Below are 18,403 nucleotides of genomic sequence, written 5' to 3'. Positions count from 1 at the left end.
GAAAAATAAAAAAAAACAGAATAAGTGTATCTTAAGAATCTTCTGTGGAGGCACAAATGTGTTCATAGGAGAAACATGGTTGTGTTAAATACAAATACATGTACAGAAACTGTCAACCAATTTTACATTTGATGCAGTTTTAATGCTGATAACCAATTTATTTCAACCTCACAAACATTTCAATATCTGTGGTTTTGCTAGATGTACTGTAACTGACCTTTTCCAGTTGTGTACTCCAGGTGCACAAAAACAGTCTGGTATTATTTATTGAATAAACATTTAATAATTGAAAGATATATGGCTATAGTGGCAATAATGTACACAATGGTGTATGGTTATATTGCACACAAACTAGAAACGGTTTAGCAAATATGAACAGATCTTTAGCACACGTCACATTGCCATAATCTTCTGACTGATAGTCAACTCGAAACATAAGCACTATGTTTAGCATGAACCAAGTGATGTAATGAGATTGAATTACATTTCAAATGTGATAAACAAACCAACCCTCAAGTAAACAACTTAGAAGCAGAACCTGGTTGTTTTGCGGATGTGCTGCATTACAATAAAATGATTAAAGCAAATGATGACAATAGCAACTGGTCACCATTGACAAAGTGCTTGGTTCTAATGCTGTAGATGCAGGATACATAGTGCTTCAGAATATATTTGAGGATATTTAAGCAATATACTGTATGAAGCAGCAACATATTACAGAGCTATCAGGTATACACAATTATTATTTTTTTAATAAAGATTTTCACAGCACCAGAAAGACTAAATCATTTGGCCCCAAACAGATCAGTTAATTAGGTGGGTCATCCTCAACATGTCAGATTGTGTGTATATACGGTGGACACTTGTACTGCCTCTCATCTTCTCTATCTGCTATACATTTTGAAACTTAGAGAATATTGTTTTAATTGTCCAGACCTTTTATCAAGACTACATCCCAAAAAAAAATTAACTGTAGTGGCCTAAACTGACCCAAATTCTTTCAATTTCTGTATGAATAGATATAAGAACCAAAAATCAATAGTAAAATAATTGGTATATGAACTTTCTACAGGACTCATGTACAAGCTTCTACAACACTTCAGTTGAGTTTTCCATTCTTTTTTCCATGCTGCAATAACAAGTTTCTTTAATGTAGAAATGAGGAAAAATGCACTGCAGTGTCCTCGAACAAGGTCACCATGACAATATCAAACCGTATATAGAAACTACAAAAATAATCTACAAAATCATTAAAGAGCTTCAATAAAGTAGGTCTTCATGGTTAACTTCTGCCATGTATGCATCCAGCTGAGCATCCAGTTGACTCTTGGTCATGGACATGTATTCATCAAGCTGTGCATCCAGCTCCTCTCGAGTGGGAAGAGTACGACAGTCTGGTCTAGCACTTCTTCCAGCTGAGCCACGGCCTACAAATAGTGTGGCTCTACCTGCTGAGAAACAATAAGTAAACTGTATACAAAAGCAAAACTTCCTGCTGACAATATTGTTTAAAATTATTTGTAAGATATAATCTAGACAAATTCTGAATGCTCTCTATGGTGTTCCCTAAACCAGAAATCCATTTTTTAATGTCACTGAAAGCTGGTGAATACAAAACTCAACTGAAATATACAGAACCTGACTACCATGGAAATAAAACTTGTATAGCATTTGAATTAAAAAGTTAACTTGAAGCCAATATCCACCTTAATGTATAGTGCATTCAGTGAATAATTCTAGCATTTTCTAATTTTATTAGATCTTTTACCTTTGCCTCTGAGAGCTCCTCTTAGTCCTCTACTTTGGGTCGGTCCTCCTCTGTTTATATAAGATCCATGCTGTTGTTGTATCAGGCTCCCATTTGTAACTAGAAATTTATACAGGAACAAGTATGTACAAAAACAGCCAAAGACCTTTATATAACTAACTCTACAAAAACAAAGCAATGGCCCATAAATATAAAATTTAAAGTCAAAATAATTCAGAAATTCTCAGTTTTTAATATACATTATTTCATTAGTCAAATAAAGTTATTTGCCACTTTGTGTGATACTATTCATACGTTTAATAATCCATGCCCTATATAGTGGATAAATGCTGATTCGTACCAGTACAATCAGCTTGGAATCAGTGTCACAAAAAGTGCTTCGTATAGTAAAATACTTTTGACACAGACGGTGAACCAGCAACTAATTTTAAGCTGTAAGAAAATGATACAGTGTTTAAGGAATAGACTATTGGTAAGCATTTATCTACCAGATGTTATAATTATATTGGATGTTATGCTTTGCAGCTAGCTAATGAAATGTCCAGATTGGCCTCCAGTTTACAGGGTTTTTTTTGCTGCAGAACAAGATACTTCTTGTTCAAGAAATGGTCTAGATTAAAAACACCATTTAAAGTACCTTAAATAATCCTTCTGGGTTATTTGCTTCTGTGGTAAAATGCTGTAGGAAAGTTTGTGTTTGGCTCATGCTTACAACCAAATCACAACACTGGTGCTTATTTGAGAGAATATACTCCTGCTATAGCTTAAACTCAGACAACCAACATGATTTCAATAAACATCAGAAGGCATTATGGAAAAGACATTTAAAACAATAGTTGTGTTCAAAAATAAATGTGAAGGAGTAAGCATTTATTGCCACTTACATCTGTGTGACAAATCTCCCCTCAGCAGTACGCCTCTTCCTCTTGGTCTTCCCCAAGACCAAGACATCTCATGCAAGCCTCTCCTCATCATAGGCCTCCCGAGCCTTGCCTTGACGCTGCCCTTACACTGATGTTGCTTCACACTCTAGAGGTGAAGGATTAAAGGTTGCATTATTAGATGAGCAGGAGCATATGAATGAATCAGCAGTAAAGGGAACAGAAACTGATGCTGTCATTATATACTGGAATACCCTTTAATAATACGGTGAATAAAACAAACTCAAACTCTGTCTAAATATTGTCTACAATATGTAAGACTATTTAGAAACCACTAAAATAAGAAAATAGAATGCAACAAATATAATATATTTTTCCCCCAGTTTCACCCATCCATCCCAATGCTTTCTGAATTGCTTCTGGATCCCAAGAGATCTCAAGCTAGCACAGGGAGAACATTCAACGAAACACCAAACAGACAGTATTGCAAGCTCAAAACCAAACACAAGTCCCCAAGCTGTGAGGCTGAATGCTATCACTCTTCATTATTTCATTAACCAGAACATTAGTTTTACTAATTCACCAATTTGTTCTGAAGAGCAGCCAGAACTGAAGGACGATTGGCCATTTGCTGAACCAGGCGCTGGTTCTCCACTGAAGCGGTCAGCTTTTGGGGCATAGTGTCCCTGATATCAGCCAATTGCACCTGCTGACTATGCATCATCATGGTGAAGCTAAAGGATGTCAAGACAGAAAGAAAGAGATTGCGATTAAACAACCCAGACACCTGTTTTAGCTTTTACCTCCATTTTACCATAAGTTAATTTGGCACAAATTGTTCCACACGTTTTGCCTCAGTTATTCCTATTCTCACCGCTCATCTAGTGACATGGATGAGGTGCTTTTCAGCAAGATCTCTGTGCATGGTGAATTCATCTTTAACAACTCTGTAAAAGGGAAAAAAGGTTATGTATATATTATAAACTCTAATGAAACTGTATAAATTGTTAATCTGGACAGATTAACCTTGGTCTCTACTGTATATTGCCCTACTAGCTACTGCTAGCATGTTTATCGATTAATAGACAGGAAGAAAAGGAAAAAATGCGAGTTTAATCCCACAATATTAAACACACTTTAACACATTCATGACTGATAACACAACAGGTAAAAGATGTAAGGGAGAAATGCTCATAATTAGCAAGCAATTAAGTGATTAATATTGGGTTTGAAAATAAGCAAAATTGCTAACAATATCAAGCGCCATGTCAGTTACATTCCCCTTGTTTATTCTTCTGAGGTTTGTTTTTCGGTTAAAATAAATTAATTAATTAATAAAAAATAGTGAATTAATTTCACCTTAAGTTCACCAAAAACTATTCAATTCTGTCCGAGTCAGTTCAACTAGCTAACTTCACGCTTTAACCAAATCTAGCTGCAGAAACGTTAATAATTTTAGTAAATGGCTCTGAGATGTTAACAAGGACAGAACAAGCTGGTGCAGGAGATTAATGTCGCCTGGTTCTCTGGGTCTCGAGCCGACCATTTTCAACAATTCCCAGCAAACTTCCCGCTGTAACATTTAGAAATATGTTGGGGTTTTTTTTCACTTAACTCACAAACTTCGCAGGTGTGTCGTGTGCTTTGTGATCCCCGGCTGCATACAACACTCCTACTAGTTAAGGGGGTGAAGTATATTAGCATCAGAATGCTCTATATTTTGACTATATCCTTATGGATGGTTCAGTTCAGTCCAACTCCAAGTCGCCCTCTAGTGTTTACTCTGTGTCTCATGATTATAAACTTCACTCAATTGACCTACATGTATACGCTTGGAGTGTTATTTTATCCTTGGCAAGAAAATATCATGATGTCACAGTTATAGGTTTAGTACTTCTGCTTAGCTCTAGTGAAATCACAGCATAACATTAAAACTGTAAGACTGTATTTAATTCAACAATATATCTGCGATAAGGAAAATTCAGCAAAAAGAGTCAGAAAAGCCAAACCTTTGCCAAAAACCCTGCATACCCCCCTAATTGTATTACTGTAGTTATTTACTATATAGTCTATATCTTTAGATTTAATATAATTGAATTAGGTGATCTTGTGATAAATATATTATTTTAATCCATTTATTACATTTTGTTATGTATCTCAAGTTGTTTTTCCAGAACATTTGTGATGTCAAACCAATTGCATAGATGCCAGGCAAGGTTTGAAACATTTTTCCACTCATGTGGGTTGTCCATAAAGGGCATGTTTTTTGCTGTACATGGGCTGTTGGCCATTGGCTATGTCATACTGATGCACAAATACCCATTAGCCCTTTGAGAGCAGACTAAATTTTGATCCGATCCTGAATTTGTTGGTGAATGAATTATTTAACCATAAGAGATCCCTGTGAATGGTTTCAGAATGTTTCATGAATATTGCTAACATTACTTTCAAAAATAGAACTTTTTCTTAACCTTGTGAATTGGTCAAAAAAAATGTCCTGTGTTTGTCTGGACATTAGCATAACAATTTGCATTAGGAACATAAAATACTTGAGTATTTATACAATTTGGGGGTATACTTTACTTTAGCATTACTGACATTCAGTCATACTGTTACATAATTACATGTAAGTGAGCTGTCCCTCTGATGTGCTTGTTTCTAATCCTGTCCATCTTTGTCACTCCTAAAGAGAACCTCAACATCCTCATTTCTGCTAGCTCCATCACTGCCTCATGTCTTTTCTTCGCTGCTAAAGTCTTTAACCCACAACATAGCTGTTCTCACTACTGTTTTGTACACCTTTCCTTTGAATCTTGCTGACATTCTCTGTCACACAACACTCCTGACACTTTTGTCCACCCACTCCAGCCCTCTAGCATTCGCCTCTGCACTTTTTTCCACACTTCCTGTTGCATGGGAAGTTGAACCAAAATACGTACACTCCTGCACCTTCTTGACCTCAGCCACTTGTAACCTCACTGTGCTAGTTCCTTACCTCTGGTTCAAACTCATGTATTCTGTCTTACTACGACAAACTTTCATTCCTCTTCTTTCCAGAGCAAACCTCCACCTTTCCAGGTGTTCCCCCACCTGCTCTCTACTCTCACTACAGATCACAATGTCATCCACAAACATCATTGTCCATGGTGATTCCTGTTTAACTTCATCTGTCAACCTGTCCATCACCATAGCATACAAGAAGGGACTCAAAGCTGATCCTTGATGTAGCCCTACATCCACCATCAGTACCATAGATCCTATGCTTTCTCTAAATCCACAAAGATGCAGTGCAGCTCCTTCTGACTATCTCTGTACTTCTCCATTAACATTCTCAGAACAAAAATTGCATCAGTAGCACTCTTTCTGAGCTTGAAGCCACAAAACACTTTTAATCCATTCCTCAGGCTTCTTCTCACTCTCTAAAATCCTGTTAAACAAGATAGATAGAAACTCCACTGCTGTATTTCCTAGACACTTCCACACCTCCACAAGTATGTCATCTGGACCAACAGCCTTTCCACTTTTGATTTGCCTTAGAGCCTTCTTCAACTAATCATTTCTAATCTTTGCTATTTCCTGCTCTACAATAGCCACTTCTTCCTTCCGTCTTTCCCTCTCATTTCCTCATTCATCAGCTTCTCCAAATACTCATTCCATCTTCTCTGCACACTCTCCTCGTCTGTTAGCACCTTTCCATCTCTATCTTTAATCAAGCTTATCTGTTGCACATCCTTCCCTTCTCTATCTCTTTGTCTGGCTAATCTAAATAAGTCCTTCTCACCTTCCCTTGTGTCTAACCTGGCATACAACTCATCGTATGCTACTGTATCTGTTTGGCCTTTGCCATGTCCCTCTTTACTCTGCGCTGTGATTCCTTGTAATCCGGTCTATTTTCTACTTTCCTTTTTACATCCCACTTCTTTTTAGCTAGCCTCTTCCTCTGAATGCTGTCCTGTACTTCCTCGTTCAACCACCATGTTTCCTTATCTTCTTTTCTTCCTCAAGGCACACCTAGCACCCTCCTACCGATCTCCCCGATCCCTTCTTCTGTAGTTTTCCTGACATCCGGAAGCTCTTCCTGAACACCCACAGCCGTTTTCAGCTACTGTCTGAATTCCTCACAACATTCTTCCTTTTTCAACTTCCACCACTTGATCTTCTATTCTTCCTGACAACCAGAGACATCTTACACATCACCATCCAATGCTGTCTGGCTACACTCACTCCTACTCACTCACTTTGCAGTCACTAATCTCTCTCTGCATCATTTACATAGAATGTGGTCTACCTGCATACTCCTACCTCCACTCTAACATGTCGCTCTATGTTCCTCTCTGTTCTGAAAAAAAGTGTTCCGCCACCATCTGTCCTTCTAGGTTCCTTTCCTTAAAACCAAGCCTTCGCATCACCTCCTCATCACCTCTGTTCCCCTCAACAACATGACCGTTGAAGTCTTCTCCAATCACTACTCTCTCCCATCTGGGAAAACTCTCTATCACCTCATCTAACTCACTTCAGAATCTCTCCTTCTCTTTTAACTCACTGCCTACTTGCGGAGCATAACCACCGATGACATTAACATCACCCCTTCAGCTTCTAACTTCAAACTGATTACCCTGTCTGGCACTCTTTTCACCTTTAAAACATTCCTCACAAACTCATCCATCAGTAGTGCATTTCTCTTCCTATCCACACCATAATAAAACAATTTGTATCCCCCTCCAATTCTACATACTTTGCACCCTATGTACCCTTCCACCTGGTCTCCTGCACACACAGTATATATACCTTTCTTCTCTCCATCATGTCTGCCAGCTCTCTACCAATCTCTTAACAATGTTAAGAGTCCCTATTCTCTGACCTATCCACCTGCTTTTCCCCTTCTCTCTCTGTCTTCAAACCCTTCTCCCTCCTCTCCTTCCTTGACCAACAGTAGTCCAATTTCCTCCGGCACAACAGTAGGTCAACAGTGTTGGTGGCAGTTGTTGTTAACCCGAACCGGTATGGAATTCCCACTGATGATTCCCATTTTTGATTTGGCATGTTTTACAATGGATTCCCTTTCTGACGCAACCCTCTCTATTTATCCGGGCTTGGGACCGGCACAGAAGTCACTGGCTTGCAACTCCTGTGGCTAGATTTATTTTAAATCACCTAATCTATCAAATACATCAGGGTAGAAAAACCTATCAAGAATCAGGCTAATACATCATCTCTGGTGGCCTTCTCATGCTAAACAAAGTTAGAGATATAGGGTGTATCTGAAGATAGATACAGTATACCACCAGACTGCACTGTCAAACATGAGGAAAAGCAGCAATAGCCCTACCTCAGTAAAATGTTATAGTAAGCAAAGTAATAAAATTAGGTGACTCCTTTGGGTTCCTGGGCAGGAAGCTAAGCAAGCCCCCCACCTATCCAACTAAACATACTAATGCATGGAGCCCTGAGTGCTCTGCTCTGCAACATAATATGTAGAAAATAATTTTTTTTACTAAATTACACTTTCATTCTTAATATTTGAGGAACCTCTGTGCTTTGCAATCTGTGAAGGCAATCTAATCTTATGCAAATGTCTGGTTTCTTTTTCATTTTTAAACATTTTTTTCTTCTGCTCATTGATTACAAATTAAGTCACATACACACTAGTCACATTTCTGAATGTAATTTAAATTCTGTGACTCTTTACATTTGTTATCCTATGTACGGGGTTGTGTGTGACTGTTTTAGCCTAATCATTCACTTCAAATCAAATCAAATCAAATCAAATTTTATTTGTCACATACACATACATACAGTACAGGGTACGATATGCAGTGAAATGCTTTATGACACTGTCTGGTATAAGAATAAAAAAGATATATAAAAAGTATATAAAAAGCAATAAATAAAATAAGAATAAAAATAATAACAAGTATAAACTGTATAAGAAAACTATATAAGAAAAACTATATAAAAATATGAAAATATAGATGAAGAAATAATGTATATATCTGCATAATATGCATATACATAAATGTGTATAGTATTTGAAGATTGTCCTTAAAGTGTCCATGTGCAGTATGGTGTGTAAATAGTATATAAAGTGGAACTGTGCAGTGCAAGTTTCATACTTATGCACTAGGTGCTAGGGTTCCCATAGATATTATTCTTATTATTAATTATGGAATTAGATTCGTGACATTGGACTTTTTACATTTGAATTTAAAAGAATTTGAATATTATTCAAATATTTATTCTGAAGTTGCATGTAGTTGTGCCTCAGGCTAAAAATGTCTACTATACTACCTGATGGGGATAAAACAAACAAACAAACAAACAACCCACAATTAAACATGGTTAATACTACTAACGATATAATTAAAAAAGAAAAGAAAAGAAAAAGTCACAGTCAGGATTATGAAGGTTCTGACTGCAAACTGTTTTCAGTACACTAGGCTTCCACTGTATGCTATCAGATAGGTACACTCTAGCTCACACAACCCAACGTCTGGTTTTCTGTAGTAAGTATACTGTACCATATTATTAGGTTTTTATGTCACGTGTGCGCTGAATCCTAATGAAATTTTGACCGAGACAGACACCAACGTCACTGTTCATTGTGATTCTGTGTAGTCTGTCTGGCTCAGAAGAGTGTAATGATTGGCTGGATTCACTATAATCCCCCTCCCTCCTTCCCTCCCTCCCTCCCTCTCTCTCTCACCCTCCCTCTCTTTCTTTCTCTCTCCCCTCACCTCCCTCTACCTCGCTCCTTCTCTCTCTCTCTCTCTCTCTCTCTCTCTCTCTCTCTCTCTCTCTCTCTCTCTCTCTGGGAGCGGCAGGATGTGCGAATGAGGGCGCGAGACAGATAAACAGAGACACGCAGAACTTCACCAAAGGGACGGAGGAGGAGACAGCAAAAATATTTAGGGACATTTATACACGTGACACCTCAATCCTGTAAGCGCACTTTTATTTCACTTAATAGTTTACTCGAACTGTCTTTGGTTCGTTTGCTATATATTTATGTGTATGAACGATTTAATAGTAGATTAGAACTGATCGGATTTTTTTCTGACATGAACATTGCATAGGCTTGCATGTAATAAGTTTGATTATAATTAGCTGACTTGATTTGCTAGGAGTTTATAATGAGGCTTACCTTTATTCACAACCATAGCATGTGGAAAAAGTTCAGAATTTTATAACAAGAAGTTAAGTTGATCACAAGGCTTGTGCATGTGAACGTGAACTAATATTGTTAATGCTAAGACAAACTAAGTAAACCTCACACTGCTAGACGTGATGACAGCGTTTATTTGCTCTTAAATAAATCTTCATCTCCTGCCATTGATCTAGAGGACCTGCCAGGATACCTAAAGTTAGCACAGATATGCTCTGCTTTGTTTGGGGTATACAGGCAGGTTTTTTTTAAAAGCCTTTTAAAGTATTGAGTTGATTTGTAATTCATTCCGTGTCTTCTTCTATCCCTATCTAGGCACAGCTATGTCAGTTAACTCTCCCAGTAGTAGTGATGCATGTTTGAGCATCGTTCACAGTCTGATGTGCCACCGGCAAGGTGGAGAGAATGAGGGATTTGCCAAGCGTGCCATCGAGAGCCTTGTGAAGAAACTTAAAGAGAAGAAGGATGAGCTGGATTCTCTTATAACCGCCATCACCACAAACGGTGTCCACCCCAGCAAATGTGTCACCATCCAGAGGACACTAGACGGCAGACTGCAGGTCTGAGCACTAACATGAAATGGCAATTATTGAGTGAGATATTATTGTTTATGGTATAGAGTTGACTTTATAAAACACTATTAGGTGCTTCTACTTCACACAAGTGCAGATTGCTCTTTGATCTAGTCCGGTGGAAAACATTGCGAAACGCTACCATGGTGTAATCCTGTGCATATGCCATTCTCCCTCTGTTTAGACTGGACTCAGTCTGATCAGCAGCGTCACTGATAACAGAGCAGATACTGCTGTGAACTTAATTGTGCTTTCATAAAGTTCAAAAACTTCACACATATCAGCTTCACTCTTGCCAGTAGACTAAACGAATGCCAAGATCTCCAAAAGACAAGAGACTTTAAAGTGGGAATTCTTGACAGACAAGACATAACACCAGTTCTGTTCAGAATTATAGTCTGTATCTGTTCTGTTCACCATTTTGTTTTCCTGACATGTGTATGGTTGTTGTGTATTCTTGGCTGATGAAGAAACAACTAGAGAAGAGAGACTGAGAGTTCCCTTCCCCTCCCCCAGCTGCAGACAGTGAGGGAATGAGAGAGAGTGGGAGAAGGAGGGGTGGAGGGAGAGAGGGTTGTTTTGTCTGAGACACAGGAAAGGGGCAGGGTTAAGTTAAGGCCTGTCTGTCTCGGAGTCTTAGTATGTGTGTGTGTGTCTAAGAGTGTTATTATTTGAAGTATGTACACAATCTACACAAGTTTTAGGCATGTGTTCACAGTATTTCTAAGCTATATTTTAGGCAGTGTGTTTATTGAAGATGTGTTGGTCCACTTCTAAATACACACTGTGTGTGTATTTAGTAAGAGTTCATTTGTCTCGTGTGAATTCTGGTTGGAAGTTTACCTCTTTGGGTGGAAACAAAACAGTTTGTTCTCCTATAGCCTTTACTATTTAGGACTGATACTGTTTTACCATTATCTTCCTTTATATATTTACAAAATACACACATGACATTATCTCTGTTAACTTGTCCTTCACAAGTTAAGAAAATTCTGTAGGAAAGGCTGAATCATGCAGGGTTAGAGCTGGAGGCTGTGTATGAACTCAGTGTTCACTGTAAGGAATCAGGCTCTGTTTTTACTTTTTACTTTATTTTGTTGTTATAGTCCTTTATACTTTTCTCACTAACTTATTTTTCATTCAGAGAGTCTGGATGTTTAGAAAGTGATGGTAATTGCTAAAAACATTACGTTAGCTGCTCATCTTTTCTCCGCTACTTTTCATACACTTTTCCCTGTTAGCTTTATAGTCACAAACATCGTTTTGGAATTCCTCTTGTTGGTTTTCTTCCGCAAAAACCTTGTCATAACTCTAACATCCCCATCCCATATATCTCTGCAGGTAGCAGGGCGAAAAGGCTTTCCTCATGTCATATATGCTCGACTGTGGCGTTGGCCAGACCTCCACAAAAACGAGCTGAAACATGTCAAATTCTGCCAGTATGCCTTCGATCTCAAATACGACAACGTATGCGTCAACCCATATCACTATGAACGAGTGGTGTCTCCAGGCATAGGTATGTGTGGTCATCATTGAAAAACATAGTAACAGGAAAATATGATTACTGTTTCACTATGCTAATATGACTTAAGAGAAGAAAGGCAGATGCAAAACTGATATATGGCAAGGTTAAATGGAATTTGTGGATTTTTTTTTTTTTTATAATTTCTATATCAACCGAATAGAGAAAGTATATAGAAATCTCAGAATGATATAAATTATTCAAACACTCCAAAACAAACCAGATTCTCATAGCAAAATACAATGTTCAGTATAGAAAATACAGTCAACATGTTACTATATTAACATTTTTGCCAAGTGACCTTTTTACAGCAAGTGTTTTGCTGTTTCTGTTTCTGCTTTTTTCCTGTGCAGTTGGACTAAGCTTGCATTCCGGAGGTAAGAAAGTCAAACGTTATTTGTGATGTCTGTGTCTGTTTACTGTCACATATCCGACTGGTGCAAAATGATTGGGTCTGTGCAAGAGGTAGTTTTAATTTTTTATCAAAAAGCTTCATATTCATAAGGTTTTTTGCAAAATATATATGTGGTAAGCTGTTGGATGAGCTGCATGAGCATATTTGTAGGTGGAAAACATTGATCTGACTATACTTTTAGGTAAGGTACAGAAAGCCTATGTAGATTTTCCAGCAAGCTAGCTGGTTGTAACCACACGGTAAACAGTGATATTCCAAAAAGCAAGTTATATAAATCCTTTTATAAATTATTTGGACAAATCCTTGCTTCAGTGTGAGTTTCCAGTATTTCCGGAATCTATAGCAGTTATATACAATCTCCTTGGAATATGATAGACGATCACTTCTGTCGCAGAGTAATCTGTTTGCTCACAGCAAAACACCTTATGCTTTATACACACACGCCTTATGCTTTATACACACTCCCTAATCCACTCAGTTTTCACTTTGTTAATGCTGGATGAAAACGATCTACATTTTTGGCTTAATTCATTGAAGTTACTGGCTTTGCTATTTTAAATATATAAAAGTATTAAACACTGGATAATAATCCTATAATATAAAGAGTACTTCAAAAGTAATTTACAAATAATTATGACCAACTATTAAAGCTTGCTTAGCTATACAATGCATAACATGACAAAATATTTATTCAGTGCTGGCAGCTTTTTGTTAACCAGTGGTGTAGATGAATATATGTGCGATTTCCTATATATATATATACACACACACACACACACACACACACACACACACACACACACACACATCATGTGGCATGTACAACAGAACCGGACAGATTAAGCTGACACAGTGCAGGTTTCACTACAAGCAAATCTCTTGACCCCAGGCCATACTAAATCTAGATTCCATAACTTTCTGCTGCCTCTTGCCCACCACAGAAAGGCCAATAAAGGAAGAGTATATACACGACTGTATTCAGATGGATGTTCCACCCAGAATGTCATCCCAGCAGGATCATCATGGCCCAGAGCACTACAGCCAACAGCTGCCCCCACTCCAGCTGCCCCCAGAGACCCATCGTCATATCCCTCCTTCAGTAACCCTCTACCCCAGCCTGCCCCTCTCACCACCTTGTAAGTGCCACTAACAGATCCTATGACCTTGTGTTCATGACACTATTTGAGATTAGATACAGTTGGGCATAGTAAATAAAAGTTTTAACAACTTATCTTGCACTGTAATCACAATCTCTGCAGTGTATTTTTAAATTGGGACAAATAAAGTTGTAGAACTTTTATTTCGTATAAAAATAATAATAAGAAGAAACAGTAATATAAATAAGAAACAGATGTTGATCATACTATTACAACAATCTATCCTTGGTCAGCGTTTCTGTGACCCGTAAAGAGCTGAACAGTCTCTCTGAATAATCTGACCTGTCTCATCACTGTAGATTAATTATGCAAGAGGTATTTAAATATTGAAATAAGGTGCCCTAAAACTTATATATTATTTCCATGTTCTACAATGTACATATATCATGAATATTTCATTTTAGATATTTGCCAATTTGTAAGAAGGTTGCCAGTGATTTTTGTCTGTCTCTGTGTAGCGAGCAGCTCCAGAATGTCCTTGCAAGGTAGCCATCCAGAGGGCCTACTACAAATCGCCTCTGCTCAAAGCAGGGCTATGGCATCCTGCTCTCCCCCCACCACCCCTACACACACACCAACAAACACAACAACACATAGCAAGACCTCAGCCCCGCAACGTGATGTAGATCACTGTAGTCAGGGTGATTACAGCACCCCGAAACAAACACAGGCACAGACCTCCTACCACAGTGAGTAATGGCAATAGAGACTTAATTCTGAAAAAAACTCTAAATAAAGTTTATGTATATTTCTGAAGTTTAGCATAGGGGCAAGATAAGATTGTTGCTAATATCAGGCTTGTTTTAGAATATCATATCTTAAAATACTAGTGTAAATTACCTGTCTTCTCCAACATCACAGCAACAACTTGGACAGGCACAAGCACTGCCTCCTATACACCAATGGGGTCCCAGCAGAATGGGCGGAGTCACCAGCAGGGTCCTCCCCACCACACTGGTCATTTCTGTATGTTAATCACTTCTTTCATTTATTCTTTCTGGCATCTAAAATGTTTATGTAGAAGCAATCTTTATAATCTTTGTTATTTACCATTCTCATCAGGGTCTCAACATCACACTCCAACCTCATACCCACAGCCAGTCTCCAACCATCCAGGTACATTCAACTGTGCATACACACATACTTAAAATTTTAGGCCATACATTTCTCTAATGTCTTGTATTCAGAATTTTTTTTCTCTCATGTTTACCTCAAGGTCCAGAGTTCTGGTGCTCAATCTCATACTTTGAGATGGATATCCAGGTGGGGGAGATGTTTAAGGTCCTGGCTAATTGCCCACTGGTAACTATAGACGGCTATGTGGATCCATCCGGAGGAGACCGCTTCTGTCTGGGGCAGCTGAGCAATGTGCATCGCACAGATGCCAGTGAACGAGCACGGTGAGAGTTCAAACAAAACATTGTGTAACTACATAAAACTGTATGCAAACGGACTGGAGTCTTAAACAGTCTTAAATACCTTCAAACCTTCATTATGATTTGGTTTAATTTTCTTTTATTGTTTGCTGAGCTTCACTCTTGTACTATGCCAATAAGTGTTTCCATCATAACTGACATTTTTTCTGAACATTCTGGGTCTCTCTCCTATCTCAGGCTCCACATTGGTAAAGGTGTACAGCTAGAGTGTCGTGGGGAAGGAGATGTATGGATGCGATGTCTCAGTGATCATGCTGTCTTTGTGCAGAGCTACTACCTGGACAGGGAGGCAGGAAGAGCACCAGGGGATGCTGTGCACAAAATCTACCCAGGAGCTTATGTGAAAGTAAAAACATCACTGCATCAAACAAATATGTACTAAACTGTTGAAAAATGCTTTCATTCTTGGACAAGGTTTAGTTTAAAGCTATAAACCCAGGTATTATTAGTATATTATTGGTGATGCCATGGCAATTGTTACCTGTGTTGGAAGCTCTGATGCACCAACTTGTAAAGGACCCACAGCTAATTAAAATTCATTTCTGTGTTTTAATAAATCAATGGCTGCAGTAGTTGTTTATTGCCTCTTAGCTGTATATCAGGTAAACATAAAGCAGGCTGTAAGATTATTTTGTCAATTACATTATACCACTGGACTGCTCCTTTCCGATACTGAGACATTTTAACAGCAATGGATATAATATTAATGCATATTGTGTGCATTGTTAGTTGTTATGGGATCAGTGATGTGAGGAATGTGCCTACTGTATGTGCAGTGTGGTTATAGAGTCAGGGATGAATAATCCAGAGTAAATTCTTTTGGAAATGTACAACAAATGTACCAAGACACAAATTGAATGTAATTCCTGTTCTTTCTATCCTCCCAACCCTTTCCCCCTCATACTTTAACTGTCTAGGTATTTGACCTTCGTCAATGCCATAGGCAGATGCAGCAGCAAGCAGCAACTGCACAGGCAGCTGCAGCTGCACAGGCTGCAGCAGTGGCTGGAAATATTCCAGGACCTGGCAGTGTAGGGGGCATTGCCCCTGCCATCAGTGAGTCTGTTTTTTAAATTATAGATATACCATACCATAATGGCTAATGCATGCACTTACATTTGATATAGGGTCTTTATTTGGGTGTAGTGTAGTTATCAAGTAATGTGTTTTTTAGGAGTATTTGTCTGCATTGTTTTGTCTCTTCTCAGGTTTTTCTGCTGCAGCAGGAATAGGAGTTGATGATTTGCGTCGGCTGTGTATTTTGCGTCTGAGCTTTGTGAAGGGTTGGGGACCGGATTACCCACGCCAAAGCATTAAACAAACACCATGCTGGATAGAGGTGCATCTCCACCGGGCGTTGCAGCTGCTGGACGAAGTGCTACACACCATGCCCCTTGCTGAGCCCAGCCCTGCCAACTGACCTGGTAACAGCTTAATCAAACACAGCATCTCAGAAGAATCCACAACAGGGAACGATGGAGGAGAGATGGAGAGATGATGATATGCTCCATAGCTTCTCCCGCATACACAGCATGCCCACGTGAACAGACAGTGACTCATGGAAGGAGGCAGACACTTATGCAAGCTTTCCATTGCCATGGCCAGCAGACTGAGTGGACCTTAGTCCTGACCAGTGTATAGTCCAATCATAAGACCGTTGACTCACATGGAAATAAAGACCAGAGAAAGATGTTCTTAAGGCACAGGTGAACAGGAGTCCCTGGAATTGGTGAAACGTTGAATATGCAGGTCATCCTAACAAAACCTAATGAGGCATGGTATTTTTGGCCCAGGATATAATTTTAAATGCTGAGTTATTCTGTCAGAGCAGTGGTAACTCAAACACCAAACTCGGCTACGTATAGATACTTTTGTTACAATGCGTTTTTGTAACTCTGGGACAGTATTTAAGAAAAGTATTTTTATTCAACGAAACCAAAGTACATAATCCTGAATAATTAGAGAAAAATATTTTATTGTTTTAATGCCAAAATGGATGTATAGCATTTTATATGCTGCAAAACCAAAATGGCAGCTTCTTTAGAGTGCACAGAAAATGACAACTCGGAGTAAACAAAGCAATCATTTTTATCACGTTTAATACATATTGTTTTTCTGTTCATGTTCATGCTTCATGTCTTTTAGAATGTTTAGGTGTTTCTTTCTGTTCCACCCCAACTCTGACATTTTGTGCCTTATTACCAATGAGTACCTTTGTTATATAAATCTATGCAAAAAAAATTTTTTTTAGTTTATTACCGATTTCATTTGTTTTAACACACAGGCTTAACTAGTCAAGACTTTTAGAAGTTTCAGGCAGTTTAAAGCAGTTTAGTAGAAAGTAGTTCATTTTTTGTAAGATGCATTGATGTTCTTTTCTCTTTGTCATTCAGGTGTGTCATCCACAAGCATGAAATGCTCCCTGATGAACATTCTTCAGTTATTTAAACATTTAGGAGCCATGTAGTTGTTATTGGTATTACTTGAAACCAGCTTCATAGAATGACTAATTATTTCAAATATAATCAAAGTTTGTGTCTGAACGATTTTTAAATATACAGAAATCTACAAAGACTTAGCAGTAATGATGTCAGTATGGCATTATTTTTAACAGGATTCCTGAACCAAGAAAAAACAGTCATTTATAGAAGAAGTTCTTTAAGTGGCTGCAAGCACATTAGCCATAGTGATCAGTGGAAGCATAAACTAAGCACCAAATACCCCACACAAGCTTTACTCCAAAGGTATGATAAGTCATATAAAAGTGTATGCTAACTGGTTTTGCACACTACAATCTTGTATAATATTGCTGGATGCTATAATAAGGTAAACCTAACAAGGTTTCCCTTAATCTTTGTAAACGTTATTAAAGGCATAGATTGAACCTAAAACTTTGTTTTAACTCAGTACTTTGAAAAGTATTGTACAGTCTTTCTTAAATAATTTAAGGTATGACAGTCTGCGATGACAATTAATGAATTACAAAATACAGCTTTGGACAAAGACCAGTCTTTAATTATACATGAATTTCAATAAATCATGTACGTTTATCACTGTATCTGTTTCTTCTACATTGTTCATTTAATTCGGTGTTGAATGAAAGCGTTTATTGTCTTAGGTATTCACACTTGTTAATTTTTCTAGTAACATTTCATCAATCGCTGCTAGAAAGCAGTGTCGGATCGTAGAATTAGCCATGCTGCATAGTGTATATAGTGCTGTGTCTAGTATCCCTGATAAAAAAAATTACCACCTATCAGCTGTGCTGTTCGAGCATGCATACTATTTTTGCCAGCTTTATTTCTTTGCTTGACAAAAAGCAATTTTTGTCAGCCTCTGTATTGCTTGACAAAATTGACAAGAAATATAAAAAAATATCAATTTTTCAATTTCGCTTTCTTACTGGCAAAGTTTGTCTCTCAAGATTTTCTCTCAACGTGACCAATTCAGAATGTGTTTTGGTAGTTGGGAGCTGGGTGAGAAATAAACT

At 38.1% G+C, this 18,403-nt stretch overlaps 2 protein-coding genes across 7 annotated transcripts; one reads left to right on the top strand and one right to left on the bottom strand.

Moving 5' to 3' along the window:
• Positions 1-260: 260 nt before the first annotated feature.
• Positions 261-4,422, bottom strand: chtopb (chromatin target of PRMT1b). 4 transcript variants are annotated; one of them, XM_047811404.1, is made up of 6 exons: positions 4,269-4,422; positions 3,524-3,596; positions 3,233-3,383; positions 2,653-2,797; positions 1,769-1,867; positions 261-1,448 (listed from the first exon to the last, which is right to left on the bottom strand). In XM_047811404.1, exons 2-6 carry the CDS (start codon positions 3,583-3,585, stop codon positions 1,261-1,263), a joined length of 645 nt encoding a protein of 214 aa, XP_047667360.1. In that variant the 5' UTR covers positions 3,586-3,596; positions 4,269-4,422; the 3' UTR covers positions 261-1,260. The 4 variants fall into 4 exon arrangements, with proteins under 4 accessions (XP_047667360.1, XP_027005307.1, XP_027005309.1 ...); XM_027149506.2 differs by having other exon boundaries at positions 261-1,451; positions 4,269-4,421; XM_027149508.2 differs by having other exon boundaries at positions 261-1,451; positions 4,264-4,349.
• On the top strand, positions 3,595-17,971 carry smad10b (SMAD family member 10b). Of its 3 annotated transcripts, XM_027149501.2 has the most exons (13): positions 3,595-3,614; positions 9,471-9,588; positions 10,127-10,371; positions 11,725-11,899; positions 12,259-12,282; positions 13,262-13,456; positions 13,936-14,166; positions 14,339-14,443; positions 14,540-14,593; positions 14,694-14,877; positions 15,091-15,259; positions 15,831-15,969; positions 16,122-17,971. In XM_027149501.2, the coding sequence occupies exons 3-13, from the start codon at positions 10,135-10,137 to the stop codon at positions 16,331-16,333; spliced, it is 1,725 nt and encodes a 574-aa protein (XP_027005302.2). In that variant the 5' UTR covers positions 3,595-3,614; positions 9,471-9,588; positions 10,127-10,134; the 3' UTR covers positions 16,334-17,971. The 3 variants fall into 3 exon arrangements, with proteins under 3 accessions (XP_027005302.2, XP_027005304.2, XP_047667345.1); XM_027149503.2 differs by lacking the exons at positions 3,595-3,614; positions 9,471-9,588 and adding an exon at positions 9,741-10,009; XM_047811389.1 differs by lacking the exons at positions 3,595-3,614; positions 9,471-9,588 and adding an exon at positions 10,007-10,040.
• Positions 17,972-18,403: the final 432 nt, after the last annotated feature.

This window comes from Tachysurus fulvidraco, chromosome 3, assembly GCF_022655615.1.
Source record: "Tachysurus fulvidraco isolate hzauxx_2018 chromosome 3, HZAU_PFXX_2.0, whole genome shotgun sequence".
Classification (NCBI taxonomy): domain Eukaryota; kingdom Metazoa; phylum Chordata; class Actinopteri; order Siluriformes; family Bagridae; genus Tachysurus; species Tachysurus fulvidraco.
Note: the sequence above shows the minus strand (reverse complement) of the source record. Positions and strands in the feature narration are given on the sequence as shown.

Excerpts from the sequence above, each read along its gene's own strand:
- chtopb (XM_027149506.2), bottom strand. The coding sequence starts at position 3,585 with ATGAATTCACCATGCACAGAGATCTTGCTGAAAAGCACCTCATCCATG. Across the intron at positions 3,384-3,523 it reads TCCATGTCACTAGATGAGCG|CTTCACCATGATGATGCATA; the intron begins GTGAGAATAGGA and ends GACATCCTTTAG. Across the intron at positions 1,868-2,652 it reads GGGAGATTTGTCACACAGAT|TTACAAATGGGAGCCTGATA; the intron begins GTAAGTGGCAAT and ends ATAAATTTCTAG.
- smad10b (XM_047811389.1), top strand. Across the intron at positions 13,457-13,935 it reads CCTGCCCCTCTCACCACCTT|CGAGCAGCTCCAGAATGTCC; the intron begins GTAAGTGCCACT and ends GTCTCTGTGTAG. Across the intron at positions 15,970-16,121 it reads GGGCATTGCCCCTGCCATCA|GTTTTTCTGCTGCAGCAGGA; the intron begins GTGAGTCTGTTT and ends GTCTCTTCTCAG.